The 15,967-nt window shown below is 38.7% G+C and overlaps 1 protein-coding gene across 10 annotated transcripts in view; it reads left to right on the top strand.

The window, feature by feature from the left end:
- rols (rolling pebbles) overlaps positions 1-12,245 on the top strand; it is a 191,396-nt gene extending 179,151 nt beyond the window's left edge. For all 10 annotated transcript variants that reach the window (XM_053781426.2, XM_053781424.2, XM_053781430.2 and 7 more), the window contains 2 exons: positions 6,942-7,042; positions 10,054-12,245. In XM_053781426.2, coding sequence (XP_053637401.2) covers positions 6,942-7,042; positions 10,054-10,294 — 342 coding nt within the window. In that variant the 3' untranslated portion in view covers positions 10,295-12,245. The remainder of the gene's footprint in view (positions 1-6,941; positions 7,043-10,053) is intronic.
- The last annotated feature ends 3,722 nt before the right edge of the window (positions 12,246-15,967 follow it).

The following is a 15,967-nucleotide window of genomic DNA, read 5'->3' as shown; positions in this document are numbered from 1 at the left end:
GGTGGTAAATGCAGCAGCGAGGAGACGGTTGGAGGCAGTGGAGATGTCCTGTCTAAGGGCAATGTGTGGTGTAAATATTATGCAGAAAATTCGGAGTGTGGAAATTAGGAGAAGGTGTGGAGTTAATAAAAGCATTAGTCAGAGGGCAGAAGAGGTGTTGTTGAGGTGGTTTGGTCATTTAGAGAGAATGGATCAAAGTAGAATGACATGGAAAGCATATAAATCTATAGGGGAAGGAAAGAGGGGGTAAAGGAGGTTTTGTGGGCGAGGGGCTTGGACTTCCAGCAAGCGTGCATGAGCGTGTTAGATAGGAGTGAATGGAGACGAATGATACTTGGGACCTGACGATCTGTTGGAGTGTGAGCAGGGTAATATTTAGTGAAGGGATTCAGGGAAACAGGTTATTTTCATATAGTCGGACTTGAGTCCTGGAAATGGGAAGTACAATGCCTGCACTTTAAAGGAGGGGTTTGGGATATTGGCAGTTTGGAGGGATATGTTGTGTATCTTTATATGTGTATGCTTCTAAACTGTTGTATTCTGAGCACCTCTGTAAAAACAGTGATAATGTGCGAGTGTGGTGAAAGTGTTGAATGATGATGAAAGTATTTTCTTTTTGGGGATTTTCTTTCTTTTTTGGGTCACCCTGCCTTGGTGGGAGACGGCCGACTTGTTAAAAAAAAAAAAAAATATATATATATACAGGTCTCCCTCAACATTCACGTTTTCAGCTTTCGCGGGCTTCACACATTCGCGAATTCCCAGCCACCAAATTCCCAGCCGCCAAATCATATTCAAGTTTCCCGCCACCTGCGAGTCCCTACTACCCTCCCTCCGACCCCCGCAACTGGCAGCCAGCCCTCCCACTACTCAGTGTGGTGAGTGTTTTGTTTGTTCATTATTTGCTATTAAACTACAGTATAAATAATGTAAACACATTCATGACTGCATATTGGAATGGCTATTTGGACAGGGATTGGACGGTGACATCATGTGTTTACTCTTGAACACAGCAAAGAATCAAACATTTCTGCTACTGCTAATAATAACAATAGTAATAATAATAATAATAATAATAATACGATATAATTGAAGAAGGAAATTGTACAAAAATACGAGGGAGTGGTTGACACATCATCAGTGTGGCTTTGTTTATGCTGGAGTGAACATTAGTCTCCCTGCTCTTCCAAACATTTCACAATAATTCATTGTTTGGTGCTTGTAAATTGAGTGTGACTGGAGTGGTTGAGGCAGTGGTAGAGGCAGCGATAGAGGCAGTGATATTTACTAACATATATGTTATAAATAATAATAGTACATTATGAATAACATTTATTATTATTATAAATGTTATTAATATTAACATGTACTAGTAAATACCACTGCCTCTATCACTGCCTCTACCACCGCCTCAACCGCTGAATTATTGTGAAATGTTTGGAAGAGCAGGGAGACTAATGTTCACTCCAGCATAAACAAAGCCACACTGACGATGTGTCAACCACTCCCTCATATTTTTGTACAATTTCCTTCTTCAATTATATCGTATTATTATTATTATTATTATTATTATTATTATTATTACTACTATTGTTATTATTAGCAGTAGCAGAAATGTTTGATTCTTTGCTGTGTTCAAGAGTAAACACATGATGTCACCATCCAATACCTGTTCAAATAGCCATTCCAATATGCAGTCATGAATGTGTTTACATTATTTATACTGTAGTTTAATAGCAAATAATGAACAAACAAAACACTCGCCACACTGAGTGGTGGGAGGGCTGGCTGCCAGTTGCGGGAGTTGGGGGGAGGGTAGTAGGGACTGGCATTGGTTGAGGAAGTGGTGGAGGCAGTGGTGGAGTCTGTGGTATTTAATAACATACATGTTATTAAAGCATAACATGTATATATTTAGTACAACTTACGGCGTTTTCATGTATTTTATGATTGTTCGTGGTTCAACAATTTAAGCAGTATTGTATTATATTTCCCTACAATATATTGGGGCACCAAACATTCATGGTTTTTCAACATTCGCGAGGCTCTTGATCCCCTAACCCTCGCGAATGTTGAAGGACACCTGTATATAATATATATATATATATATATATATATATATATGTATATATATATATAATGTATATATATATATATATATGTATATGTATTTTTTTTTTTTTTTCATTATCACACCGGCCGATTCCCACCAAGGCAGGGTGGCCCGAAAAAGAAAAACTTTCACCATCATTCACTCCATCACTGTCTTGCCAGAAGGGTGCTTTACACTACAGTTTTTAAACTGCAACATTAACACCCCTCCTTCAGAGTGCAGGCACTGTACTTCCCATCTCCAGGACTCAAGTCCGGCCTGCCGGTTTCCCTGAATCCCTTCATAAATGTTACTTTGCTCACACTCCAACAGCACGTCAAGTATTAAAAACCATTTGTCTCCATTCACTCCTATCAAACACGCTCACGCATGCCTGCTGGAAGTCCAAGCCCCTCGCACACAAAACCTCCTTTACCCCCTCCCTCCAACCCTTCCTAGGCCGACCCCTACCCCGCCTTCCTTCCACTACAGACTGATACACTCTTGAAGTCATTCTGTTTCGCTCCATTCTCTCTACATGTCCGAACCACCTCAACAACCCTTCCTCAGCCCTCTGGACAACAGTTTTGGTAATCCCGCACCTCCTCCTAACTTCCAAACTACGAATTCTCTGCATTATATTCACACCACACATTGCCCTCAGACATGACATCTCCACTGCCTCCAGCCTTCTCCTCGCTGCAACATTCATCACCCACGCTTCACACCCATATAAGAGCGTTGGTAAAACTATACTCTCATACATTCCCCTCTTTGCCTCCAAGGACAAAGTTCTTTGTCTCCACAGACTCCTAAGTGCACCACTCACTCTTTTTCCCTCATCAATTCTATGATTCACCTCATCTTTCATAGACCCATCCGCTGACACGTCCACTCCCAAATATCTGAATACGTTCACCTCCTCCATACTCTCTCCCTCCAATCTGATATTCAATCTTTCATCACCTAATCTTTTTGTTATCCTCATAACCTTACTCTTTCCTGTATTCACCTTTAATTTTCTTCTTTTGCACACCCTACCAAATTCATCCACCAATCTCTGCAACTTCTCTTCAGAATCTCCCAAGAGCACAGTGTCATCAGCAAAGAGCAGCTGTGACAACTCCCACTTTGTGTGTGATTCTTTATCTTTTAACTCCACGCCTCTTGCCAAGACCCTCGCATTTACTTCTCTTACAACCCCATCTATAAATATATTAAACAACCACGGTGACATCACACATCCTTGTCTAAGGCCTACTTTTACTGGGAAAAAATTTCCCTCTTTCCTACATACTCTAACTTGAGCCTCACTATCCTCGTAAAAACTCTTCACTGCTTTCAGTAACCTACCTCCTACACCATACACTTGCAACATCTGCCACATTGCCCCCCTATCCACCCTGTCATACGCCTTTTCCAAATCCATAAATGCCACAAAGACCTCTTTAGCCTTATCTAAATACTGTTCACTTATATGTTTCACTGTAAACACCTGGTCCACACACCCCCTACCTTTCCTAAAGCCTCCTTGTTCATCTGCTATCCTATTCTCCGTCTTACTCTTAATTCTTTCAATTATAACTCTACCATACACTTTACCAGGTACACTCAACAGACTTATCCCCCTATAATTTTTGCACTCTCTTTTATTCACAGCTTCCCTATCTTCATCAACATTTAACAATTCCTCAAAATATTCCTTCCATCTTCCCAATACCTCTAACTCTCCATTTAATAACTCTCCTCTCCTATTTTTAACAGACAAATCCATTTGTTCTCTAGGCTTTCTTAACTTGTTAATCTCACTCCAAAACTTTTTCTTATTTTCAACAAAATTTGTTGATAACATCTCACCCACTCTCTCATTTGCTCTCTTTTTACATTGCTTCACCACTCTCTTAACTTCTCTCTTTTTCTCCATATACTCTTCCCTCCTTGCATCACTTCTACTTTGTAAAAGTTTCTCCTTTTACATTTAGTAATATAGTATACAGGAGAAGAGGTTACTAGCCTTGCTCCCGGCATTTTAGTCGCCTCTTACAACACGCATGGCTTACGGAGGAAGAATTCTGTTCCACTTCCCCATGGAGTTAAGAGGAAATAAACAAGAACAAGAACTAGTAAGAAAAATGGAAGAAAACCCAGAGGGGTGTGTATATACATGTACATATATGCTTGTACATGTATGTGTAGTGTGACCTAAGTGTAAGTAGAAGTAGCAAGACGTACCTGAAACCTTGCATGTTTATGAGACAGAAAAATGGACACCAGCAATCCTACCATCAGGTAAAACAATTACAGGCTATGATTTTAGTTGACTGGAACAATGGAATTGACCGAAAATGGGCTCAAAGTGGGCAAAATCACCGATGCGTGAATGTCGCTGATATCGCTAAATTCTCAAGAGTGTAGTTTTGAACGTTTTCCATTAAATTTCGTACTTTTGGTGTTATTACCATCGAGAAAAGATTCTCCATCATTTCATAAGAATTTTTTTTTTTTTAATTTTTTGACCCTGAGAGTGAGTTAATGCATTGAATACACAAATAACCCGCACATAAAAGAGAGAAGCTTACGACGACGTTTCGGTCCGACTTGGACCATTGACAAAGTCACACTGACAGAGGTGGAGCAGGACGGCTATATATAGGCAGGAAGAGGTGGAGGTAGTAGTAGTAGTAGTACAAGAATTGTATATAATACCCTTCCATTAAGTTTAAAGCTGAATGGGAATCTAATTCCTTACTTCCTTTCCTTGATGTCCATGTCCACCGCTCAGATACAGGTTTTTCCTTTTCCGTTTACCGTAAACCTATGCACAGTGGCATGTACATTCACTACTTTTCCTATCATGCTTCCCCTGTCAAGAAAAGTGTTCTTATCTCCCTCTTTCTCCGTGCCCTCCGCATCTGTGATCCTCAGTTCCTTCCAGCAGAAATTTCCACTCTTCATAATTCGTTCTCCCGTCTTGGCTACCCTTCCCATTTCATAGACTCTGCCCTCTCACGTGCTAAACGCAATTTCTTCTCTCCCAAACTCTCTACTCATGGGAACTCTTCTATCCTCTGCCTTCCCTACATTTCCGGTCTTTCTAATCTCAACAATTCTCTCCGTCCCTTAGACATCAAGCTTACCTTCCGCCAGACTAACACTCTTCGCACTAATCTCGTTCATACCTCTCCTCCCTCTACAGATGTTCCTGGTGTCTACTCTATTTCTTGCTCCTCCTGTCCTCTTCAATACTTCGGAGAAACTGGTCGATCTCTTTCTGACAGACTTAGGGAGCACAAAAATAGTGTTAGGCTTGCCGACACTAACAATGCTCTTTTCTGTCACGTCAGAGATCATAGCCATCCTATTGACTGGTCTTCTGCTAAAACTGTCTTCCCTACTTCCAACTCGAACAGTCGCCGTTTAGTTGAATCCTCTCTAATACACAACTTTCCTTGTATGAACCTTAGCCCTGGCTTCGTCTCTGTAGATGCCTTCCTCTCCCACTACATTGTAAAATGCTCCAAACTTCAGAACACTCGTGACTTAACCTGAATCCTCATTTCTTCTTCTTTTTCTTCTTCCTCTTCCCCTTTCCTCTCTCCTTTTCTCCTCTGGGTTGTCTTTCTCTCTCCTGTCTCGTGTTTCTGTTCCTTCTTCATTTATTTTATTTCACCACTTCCCCTTTCACGCACCTCGGTGCGCTTGCTCTCCCTCTGTGGGTTTCTAGCTCTCTTGCAGTGCTCCCCTTCCTTTGTATTTGACTGGCTCGTCTTCCTTATTTCCCACTTCTACCACTACCACTACTACTACCTCCTCTTCTTCTACTACAACTACTGATGAAATTAAGACACATGTGCGGCGTCTGGTTGTCTTTGTTGTGGACGTTTCGCCATCCAGTGGCTGGCTGGATGGCGAAATGTCTACGGTGGGGATGCCCGGGTGTTGTGCATGTGTCATTTCATCCTGTCGGTATTATATACAATTCTTGTACTACTACTACCTCCACCTCTTCCTGCCTATATATAGCCGTCCTGCTCCACCTCTGTCAGTGTGACTTTGTCAATGGTCCAAGTCGGACCGAAACGTCGTCGTAAGCTTCTCTCTTTTATGTGCGGGTTATTTGTGTATCGTTCCAGTCACGGTATTGTGCCTTTTTGTTATTTAATGCATTGAATACTTTTCAAACCTTTATACAGGTGTTTTATATAAATTAATCATTCATGTTATATAAATTTTGGAAAGCATTTGTCAAGTAAGGAAAATGCTGTTAGTGGATAGGGCCTGCTCTTGCTTAGTAAGACGGGTAGTAGGGTAGGAGTTATTGTTCATGGCCCAGCAAGCAGACAGGAAATCTATGGAGGGACTAACCCTCTCACCCCCCTCCTCCTTCCTCCATCTATATTTTACAGTAAGTAATATGAAGACTTTTTTTTTTTCCCTTCACTAAGAAATTGGCCTCTAAGATGCACTTAGAGGCCATGAAATAGAGGATTTGCTGTCAATGCAAGCTGCCCATCCATCTGTGTATCTATGGTTCTGTATGTGAAAATGTATTACAGGTTTCATAAGTAATGAAAAACATTTATTTAGAAAACAGAAAATGAACTTTTAAGTTTCTGTAGACACGTCTTGAAAGCCTGTTTGAAACAGGTAAAGAGTATCTTAAAGCAGAATGGTATTTTAGTGTGGCACTAATGAAGGGTACACAATAATTGTAAAAGCTTTTACCAACCTTATTTTTGTTTTTACTCTCTGTGACTTCAGTACTTGTAGTATAACCATTATTAATCTATTCTAAGACACAGGCACACAGAAACACACACACTCATTCCTTGTACTTTGTATATTTCAGGAAGTAGAAGAGGCTATCCAGCTAGCAGATGCAGCTCTGGCAATAAAGAAAGACTCCTACGAAGCATTTTATGCTCGTGCCCGGGCTAAACGAGAGGCTAAGTGAGTGCATTTATGAGTTTTAATGTTAAATAATTAGCCTTTTCAAGTTCTATACCATATTTTATCCTTCAATTGAGATGTATTGTTACCAGTGAAGGGCTTATGATCCAGGGAATTGAAGCTACTCTGTACTTCCATGAAACTCATATAACTTTATGGGTTTAGTGAGTAAACAAAAAAAAGACAATATAAAAATGAATCTTAATTAGCATATTTTTATAAAATAGTTCACCTGAGTTGTGAATTATTAAGAACATAATGTTTCCTGCTAGCTCAGCAAGTTCACATAATTCTAAATAATAACTGGACACCATTTTATTTTTCATCTATGAGATTCAAGAAAATAGTACTGTACTTAACAAAGATTACTGTCATTTTTACCTATTCTTAATTCTCCTAGGTGAAAAAACTCTTGAAAATGTCAATCTATGTACTGTGCATCATCCTGGGAGTAAGTCAGTAGTAGGATCATATTGCCTGTTGACTTTACTATATAAATAAAATGAACCCTCAAAAACAGTATTCATCTATGCAGTGTTATCTATAAACTTGTACTCACAAGTAGTTTTCTCACATTTGAGATACCTATACCAATTTAGTAAGTGCAAGGTGGAAGTAAATCAGCTGCTAGCTGTGTTGGTAGCCACTACATGTGATATTCCCTATCCTCTGCACCATCAAGGTTAAAATGTAATGCATTGCCATACATAACGTACTGCTGTACTACTCAAATATCCACAATACAGTAATCAACACTGCAGTGCCATTTAGTAACCCTTCGACTGTTGCGGACATATATATAATCAATAATTCTAGCGGCTTCAAATCAAGCAGGAGAGAGCTGGTAGGCCCACATGTGAAAGAATGGGTCTGTGTGGTCAGCGTGCACTGTATAAAAAAAATCCTGCACAACGCAGTGCATGAGAGAAAAAAACTCCGACCGTGTTTTTGGGTTAAAACGCCGACTTTGAGGTGTATTTTCCTATAATATTTATGGTTGTATTCTCGTTTTTTGGTCTCATTTGATAGAATGGAAAACATATTACAGAAATAGAAATGATTTTGATTAGTTTCACGATGAAAATGACCTTGCAATTAAGCTCAAAGTAGCAGAAATGTTCGATTTTTACCAATGTTCAAGAGTAAGCAAATCACACCACACGTCCAATACACATCTGCATAACAGTAAATCTTCTATTTTTTGTGTGAATAAAAAATCAAAATAGAAAGCCTGGAGACATGACTAATGAACAGAGGATATGTTGTTTTAGTGCCAAGAATGTCTGCATTGTTTATTCTGGACCCCATTTTGAAATTGGCATCTTTTTTAATTTGTATGAAATTGGCCAAATTGCCAATTTCTGACGACTTTATAGGGTAGTTGAAAATCGGTAAATGGGCAGTTTCTTGTACTCGATAGAAAAAATGGAGTTCTAAAGAAATAGCTATGAGTTTGGTTGACTAGAACAATAGAATTAGCCGAAAATAGGGCTCAAAGTCGGTGAAATTGCCAATGCGTATATATCACCGAGATTGCTAACTTCACGGGAGCGTAATTCCCTAAGTCTTCGATCAAATTTCGTACTTTTGGTGTCATTACCATTGGGAAAAGATTCTCTAACATTTCGTAACAAAAAATAATTTTTTTTTTTCCCAAAAATTTTTTCGACACCAGGAAACACTTCCGGATTTGAGGTTGCGACAGTCAAAGGGTTAAATTGCACATGTATTTGGCAGAAGCTTTCCCACTTGTTTTTACGCCACTGAATCTACAGCCTTAGAACTATTATCCCACCTTGGTTCATTGCAAAGCCCTGTTTGCCCCTCCGAGGTTCCTTGATGCTGTTGAAGGGCTCTTGATTTAGGAATTGTATCTGTGCTTCAATTGCCTGAATTTGCTTCCTCCCCTTGCAGGTGCTGTATAATCCCTATGGGTTTAGTACTCCCCCCATAATAATCAAATCCCTGTCCTATGCAAGATATGCAACCCACAGCAGCCTACTAACATCCAAATACACGTACCTATATCTTGTTCCCAAATTGAACCTTGGTTCTTTAATTACAAACTGGAGGTGCTGCCACTGAACCACGAGCCACCTCTTCTGCAACCTGTTCTCTAATACAAGCATGCATTACTTGCCAAATTGCCCATTATTCATTATTGCTTGCTAAAAAAAAATTAATTAATTTTAGTATTCTTTGTTCTTAGGTTTTCCTCAGGCATTATATGATCCTTACTAGTTTAACACTCCCACCCCCTTCCATGAATATAATTAGAATTATGGTAATAAAGTATATTGACTTTACTATAATTCAAGGTCAGAAGTATTTCAGTTATGGCATTATTATGCCTTGTGTATATTATTATAATCAAAAAGAAGTGCTAAGCCACAAGGGCTATACAGCGCCTTGTGTATAATATTAGTAACCTGTGTTTGCATGTTGGAGAGAGTAATCCCTTGCAAACAATTTGGTTTGTGAACCGAATAAAAAGTTGAATTTTATTGACTAGTTATGTACACTACTTAGGGAAGGTTCCTTGATGCTCGTAAGGGGCTCTTGGCCCTGTCCTTCCCTTCCATAAATCAAGCCTGATTGCCTCCAGTTACATAGGCATTGTATGATGCTTAGCAATTTAGTGCTTACCCCCCAAAATGGACACAAAATATGAATACATTTGAATGTTTGCAGTGTTTATATGTAGATCATTGATCATAAATTAGTTCCAAAAAACCTTTCTCGTAAGTGTGGGTGTTCATAACTCAGATCACAAGGTGGGGGATCTACTGTAATTTTATTTTCCCCTCCTAAGAGTTTATATTCCTACAACCAAACTGACATTTCAAATTATATATGGAATCTGATTGTACTCTTGGTGTTACACTGTATAGTATATCTAATTTTTAATTCAGTATACTAACTTTTTTTTTCTTTTGCAACATCTTGTACAGTACTGTTTTATCTTAAACTAATAATCCAGTCATTAAACCTAATGTAAAATTTATTTACAGACATCTGCAGGAGGCTCTTGAGGATGTGAATGAAGCTGTAAGGTTGGCTCCACAAACTCGTGATGTGCGCCGTGTCCTTATCAAGATCCGTGATGAGATGCAATCAGAGATAGATACCTGTGCCTCCACTGACCTTGCACAACTCCGTCAACTGGCAGCTTCTGTTGACACCCTGTCAGAAGCTGACCTACCCATGACTTCTAGTATTCTTTCTGAATCTGGTTACTCCTCAAACATCTAGACTAAATTTTTAGCACAATGCTCAATGGCTCCAGTGAAAGTAAGCCATCAGTTTTGATTTTCAAGGGTAGAATTTATGTAGGCTCGTCATAATATCAGAACTTTGTCATTTGTGCATAATCTTTTTTCATTTTAAAAATTACAACAAACTGTTGTCAGTAATGTAGATCTTTATAAGACAAATAGGATTGTGTGCACAGTAGTCAACCCATGTGCAAATTTATGAGCCAAGATGTATCCAGAAGAGACTTAATTGTTACCATTGTTTATTTGGAAATGCAGATTAACCCTAATAATTCCATTTCAAGAATTCCACTTGATATGAGACATACCCATAAGATGGCATGAGCCTTGAGTTTTCTTTTAATATTCTTTCATGGCATCCAATATCTTTTCCATTTATTGTATCCAGAATGTGCTTCAGTGTTGCATGTAATCTGTTGCATTTAATTTCTTTCCATAGTATGTATTTATTTTGATACAAACTATATATACTACTTTCATCTCTCCCCTTCCCATTCCCCCAAAGGCTCATGTTAATGGACGTTATTTTCCGGATTGTGACTGTATATCCACACTAATGGTTTGAAAACCAATTGTGACTTGCCTATAAAAAGCTCCTAAGTCTCACTTCAACAAGCCTGCTGAGACTTGCCTGATATTGACCTCTTGATTTGGACTCTTGTAAAAAAAAAATTCTTTGGAGGCCAGAGCTTTAGCTTTGTTTTTGCAAATATTTACCTAATCTGGCTCTTTCTCTGGCCCCATTTATAAATGTGATGTGTCTAGCAAGTATGATCTTAATGTAATACTTTCATAAGTTTATCCATTTTCTTGAGAACTGACAAAATTAAAATACGAAATGTTACACAAGGGCCTGCTTGCTACTGCACATCGCTGTTAAGGAAAGTGGCTAGACCAGTGTGTAGACCCATCAGCCCACTAACCATCAGTAGTAGGTGTGCTCATTCATCCCAGTGTTGTTAAGAAGAGTGGCAGAATGAACTAAAAAAAAAATTAATTTTAAATGCATGTTAATTATTTTAGTCATTGGTCCTTCTTATAATTAATTCCCTTTAATTTGGAAGTCCTCCCTCTACTTGACAACATTGTATTATCCTGCATGCCAAGGTTGTGGCTCTAACATCCTTGAGAGTACTGTACCATCTGTCTTAGTCACCAAGTGAAAAACTCAATGCTTGTGGTAATTACAAAATTAAAAATGAAATAAAAAGTGTGGTTATACCTACATAAGTATGAAATTTTGACAACCTGTATGAGTGTAATTAGTGTGCAAGTTTTGCTTGAAAGCTTTTTGGAGTATGATTGAAGCATGAATGTATTTCCTATTTACTTGTGGTATATTGTGTATTAGATAACTTGTGGTATCTCAGAGAGAGAAAAAAAGCTTCCTCTCTGTGACATCATGACTTGATTCATATAGGAAGGAGGCACAACATATCAAATCCATTATATGTAATAAGTGTTTGCATCTTATTTTTGATTGGTATTCTTAGATATTCACTGTATTAAACATCCTTCTTACATCCAGTTTTAGTTGTGTGTGCATATCCACATGGTCAGTGTTATGCATGTTTAAGCTTTATGTTGTGCCTCTGTCCTGTCTCCCCCTCGGAATGTTCCTTCATGAGTACTGTTCATGATCTGGCTGAGAAGAAGAGCCAAACTTATAATCAGAAACCAGATGCCGGACTTCTTTACCGACAATTTGGGGCTTCAGCAGTGGCATGTCTGGAAAATCCTGCTTTCTGCTTAATATGGCTCTTCTCCTTTGCCTATAAAAACTACATCTAATTGGTTCATAGATATTTTTGAATTGGCTTTCTGAATTGGCTTTACAACTTTTACACTGCAATAGTCATCTGGATATATAAACTCTGGCATAACCCCATTCAATTAAAAAATACTGGTAGACCTCTTTAATTTTCAAAGAGGACTTTTCTGAGTGTAAAGACCATTCCTATATACTGATATATAGGAAACTTTGGTTAGCAAGACTACACAGTTCCTTGTGTAGCAGAACAGAAAAATGGGGTCATTAGTTTGGGATTACTGTGTGGATTCTAAATTCTTCATTGTACAGTAGACATAAGTTGAAAAGGCATAGGGATGGAGATGTATAGTATGAATGACGCCCATGGCGGAAGTTGCTAGTCATTTTACTAGAATTAAGTAATGGTGAGGACAGGCATATAGTAGAATAAAGCTTGTATAATTACTGTATAGTGTACAAACACCAATAGCCATATAATTGACCATTTTCTAATCATTTTAGAATTTAAGGATGAATTTCAAGCATCTCATAATTTAGGTAAATTTTCCATGAGTCTCCAAAATGTAATTCAGGGGCTAATTTGTTATCTATGAATCCCTATGATACAATCACTTTCATTGTCATTAAATTTCTAATACATTTAATTTTGTTCCATCCTCTCTACATGTCCAAACTATCTAAAAACCATTTGTCTCCCAACACATTCACACACTCCTGCTGTAAGTCCAAACCACCTGTACCCCCTCCCTCGGCCAACCCCTATCCCATTTTATTTTGTTCCATCCTCTCTACATGTCCAAACCATTTCAACCCCTCCTCAGCCCTCTGGATAATACTTTTGGTAATCCCACACCTCCTCCTCATGTCCAAACTATTGATTCTCTGCATCATATTCACACCACACATTGTCCGAGACATGATATCTCCACTGCCTCCAGCATTCTCCTTGTTGCAACATTCACAATCCATGCCTCACACCCATACAAGAGCGTTGGTATAACTATACTCTCGCACATTCCCCTCATTGCTTTCATGGATAAAGTTCTTTGTTTCCACAGACTCCTCAGTGCACCACTCACCTTTTTTCCTCTCGTCAATTCTACGATTCACCTCATCCTTCACAGACCCATCTGCTGACACATCCACTCCTAAATATCTGAACACATTCACCTCCTCCATACACTCTCCCTCCAATCTGATATCCAGTCTTCCGTTACCTAATTTTTTTTTTATCCTTATCAACTTGCGCTTTCTTATAGTCACTTTTAATTTCTTTTACATACCGTACAAAACTCATCAACCAGCCTCTGCAACTTCTCTTCAGAATCCCCCAAAAGCACAGTGTCATAAGCAAAGAGCAACTGTGACAACTCCCACTTTGTGTTAGATTCTTTATTTTTTAACCCCCCACACCTCTTAACACCTAGCAATCACTTCTTTTACAACTCCATCTATAAATATATTGAACAACCATGGTGACATCACACATCCTTGTCTAAGGCCTACTTTTACTGGGAAATCTCCCTCTCGCCTATGAACTCTAATAACCTGAGCCTCACTATCCTCGTGAAAACTTTTTACCGCTTTCAATAACCTACCTCCTATTACATACACTTGCAACATCTGCCACAGTGCCCCCCTATTCATCCTATCATATGTCCTTTCCAAATCCATAAATGCCACAAAAACCTCTTTACCCTTATCTAAATACTGTTCACCTATATGTTTCACTGCAAACACTTGGTCTACATACCCCCTAAAGCCTCCTTGTTCATCTGCTATCCTGCTCTCCGTCTTACTCGCAATTCTTTCAATAGTAACTCGACCATACACTTTACCAGGCAGTATACTCAACAAACTTATTCCCCTATAATTTTTACACTCTTTTGTCCCCTTTGCCTTTATACAAAGGAACTATGCATGCTCTCTGCCAATCCCTAGGTACCTTACCTTTTCCATACATTTATTAAATAAAAATACTAACCACTCCAAAACTATATCTCCACCTGTTTTTAACATTTCAATCTTGATCCCATCAATCCCAGCTGCTTTACCCCCTTTCATTCTACTCACTGCCCCACACACTTCCTCCACACTCACAACTGGTTCTTCCTCACTCCTATGTTATTCCTCCTTACCCTATACACAAAATCACAGCTTCCCTATCTTCATTAAAATTTAACAATTCCTCAAAATATTCCCTCCATCTTCCCAATACCTCTAACTCTCCACTTAGTAACTCCCCTCTCCTATTTTTAACTAAAACCCATTCTTTCAAACTTATTAATCTAACTCCAAAACTTTTTCTTATTTTCTCACCCACCTACTCTCTCATTTGCTATCTTTTTACACTGCTTCACCACTCTTTTAACCTCTTTTTCTCTCCATATACTACTCCCTCCTTGCATCACTTCTATTTTGTAAAATCCTCTAATATGCTAAATTTTTTTCTCTCTTACTACTCTCTTTACATCATCATTCCATCAATCGCTCTTCTTCCCTCCTTCACCCGCTTTCCTGCAACCACAAATTCTGCTGAACACTAACACTATACTGTATTGTTAAACTTACCCCATATATCTTCTACCCCATTGCCTACTCTCAGTAGCCCATCTGTCCTCCAACAGTTGTTTATATCTTACCCTAACTGCCTCCTCCTTTAGTTTATAAACCTTCACTTCAATCTTACTTTCTGCTTCCATTTTCCTAGTATCCCATCTACCTTTTACTCTCACTGTAGCTACAACTAAAAAGTGATCTGATATATCTGTGGCTTCTCTATAAACATGTACATCCTGAAGTCCAACATTATTCTATTGCCTGGTCAATAACATAAAAGCTATTGTCATTACTATCTGCAGTACGTATAAACTTTTTTTTTTTTAACAAGTCGGCCATTTCCCACCGAGGCAGGGTGACCCAAAAAGAAAGAAAATCCCCAAAAAGAAAATACTTTCATCATCATTCAACACTTTCACCTCACTCACACACAATCACTGTTTTTGCAGAGGTGCCCAGAACACAACAGTTTAGAAGCGTATATGTAAAAAGATATACAACATATCCCTCCAAACTGCCAATATCCCAAACCCCTCCTTTAAAGTGCAGGCATTGTACTTCCCATTTCCAGTACTCAAGTCTGGCTATATAAAAATAACCGGTTTTCCTGAATCCCTTCACTAAATATTACCCTGCTCACACTCCAACAGCTCGTCAGGTCCCAAATACCATTCGTCTCCATTCACTCCTTTCTAACACGCTCACATATGCTTGCTGGAAGTCCAAACCCCTTGCCCACAAAACCTCCTTCACCCCCTCCCTCCAACCTTTTCGAGGACGACCCCCTACCCCGCCTTCCTTCCCCTATAGATTTATATGCTCTCCATGTCATTCTACTTTGATCCATTCTCTCTAAATGACCAAACCACCTCAACAACCCCTCTTCAGCCTTCTGACTAATACTTTTATTAACCATACCGTCTCCTAATTTCCACACTCCAAATTCTCTGCATAATATTTACACCACACATTGCCCTTAGACAGGACATCACCAACTCCAACTGCCTCCTCGCTGCAGAATTTACAACCCAAGCTTCACACCCATATAAGTGTGTTCATACCACTATACTTTCATACATATAAACATACACTACAATATAAGTCTCAAGCACAAATACTTGTTCATATTAAATTCAAAATATGAATAAAGCATGGCACTTAAATGTTTCTTAATTTGTAATACTAACTTGGAATTTTATCATGCTGAATAATGCAAAATTAGTATGTTAGTTACTCAACAGCATATACCTGCAATTTAAACATTATTTTCAAGAACACTGAAATGAAAGCATACTGAATGACTCATATAGTATATACAAA

The sequence above is a fragment of the Cherax quadricarinatus genome, chromosome 20 (genome assembly GCF_038502225.1).
Source record: "Cherax quadricarinatus isolate ZL_2023a chromosome 20, ASM3850222v1, whole genome shotgun sequence".
Taxonomy (NCBI): domain Eukaryota; kingdom Metazoa; phylum Arthropoda; class Malacostraca; order Decapoda; family Parastacidae; genus Cherax; species Cherax quadricarinatus.
This window is presented reverse-complemented; position numbering and strand designations above follow the sequence as displayed.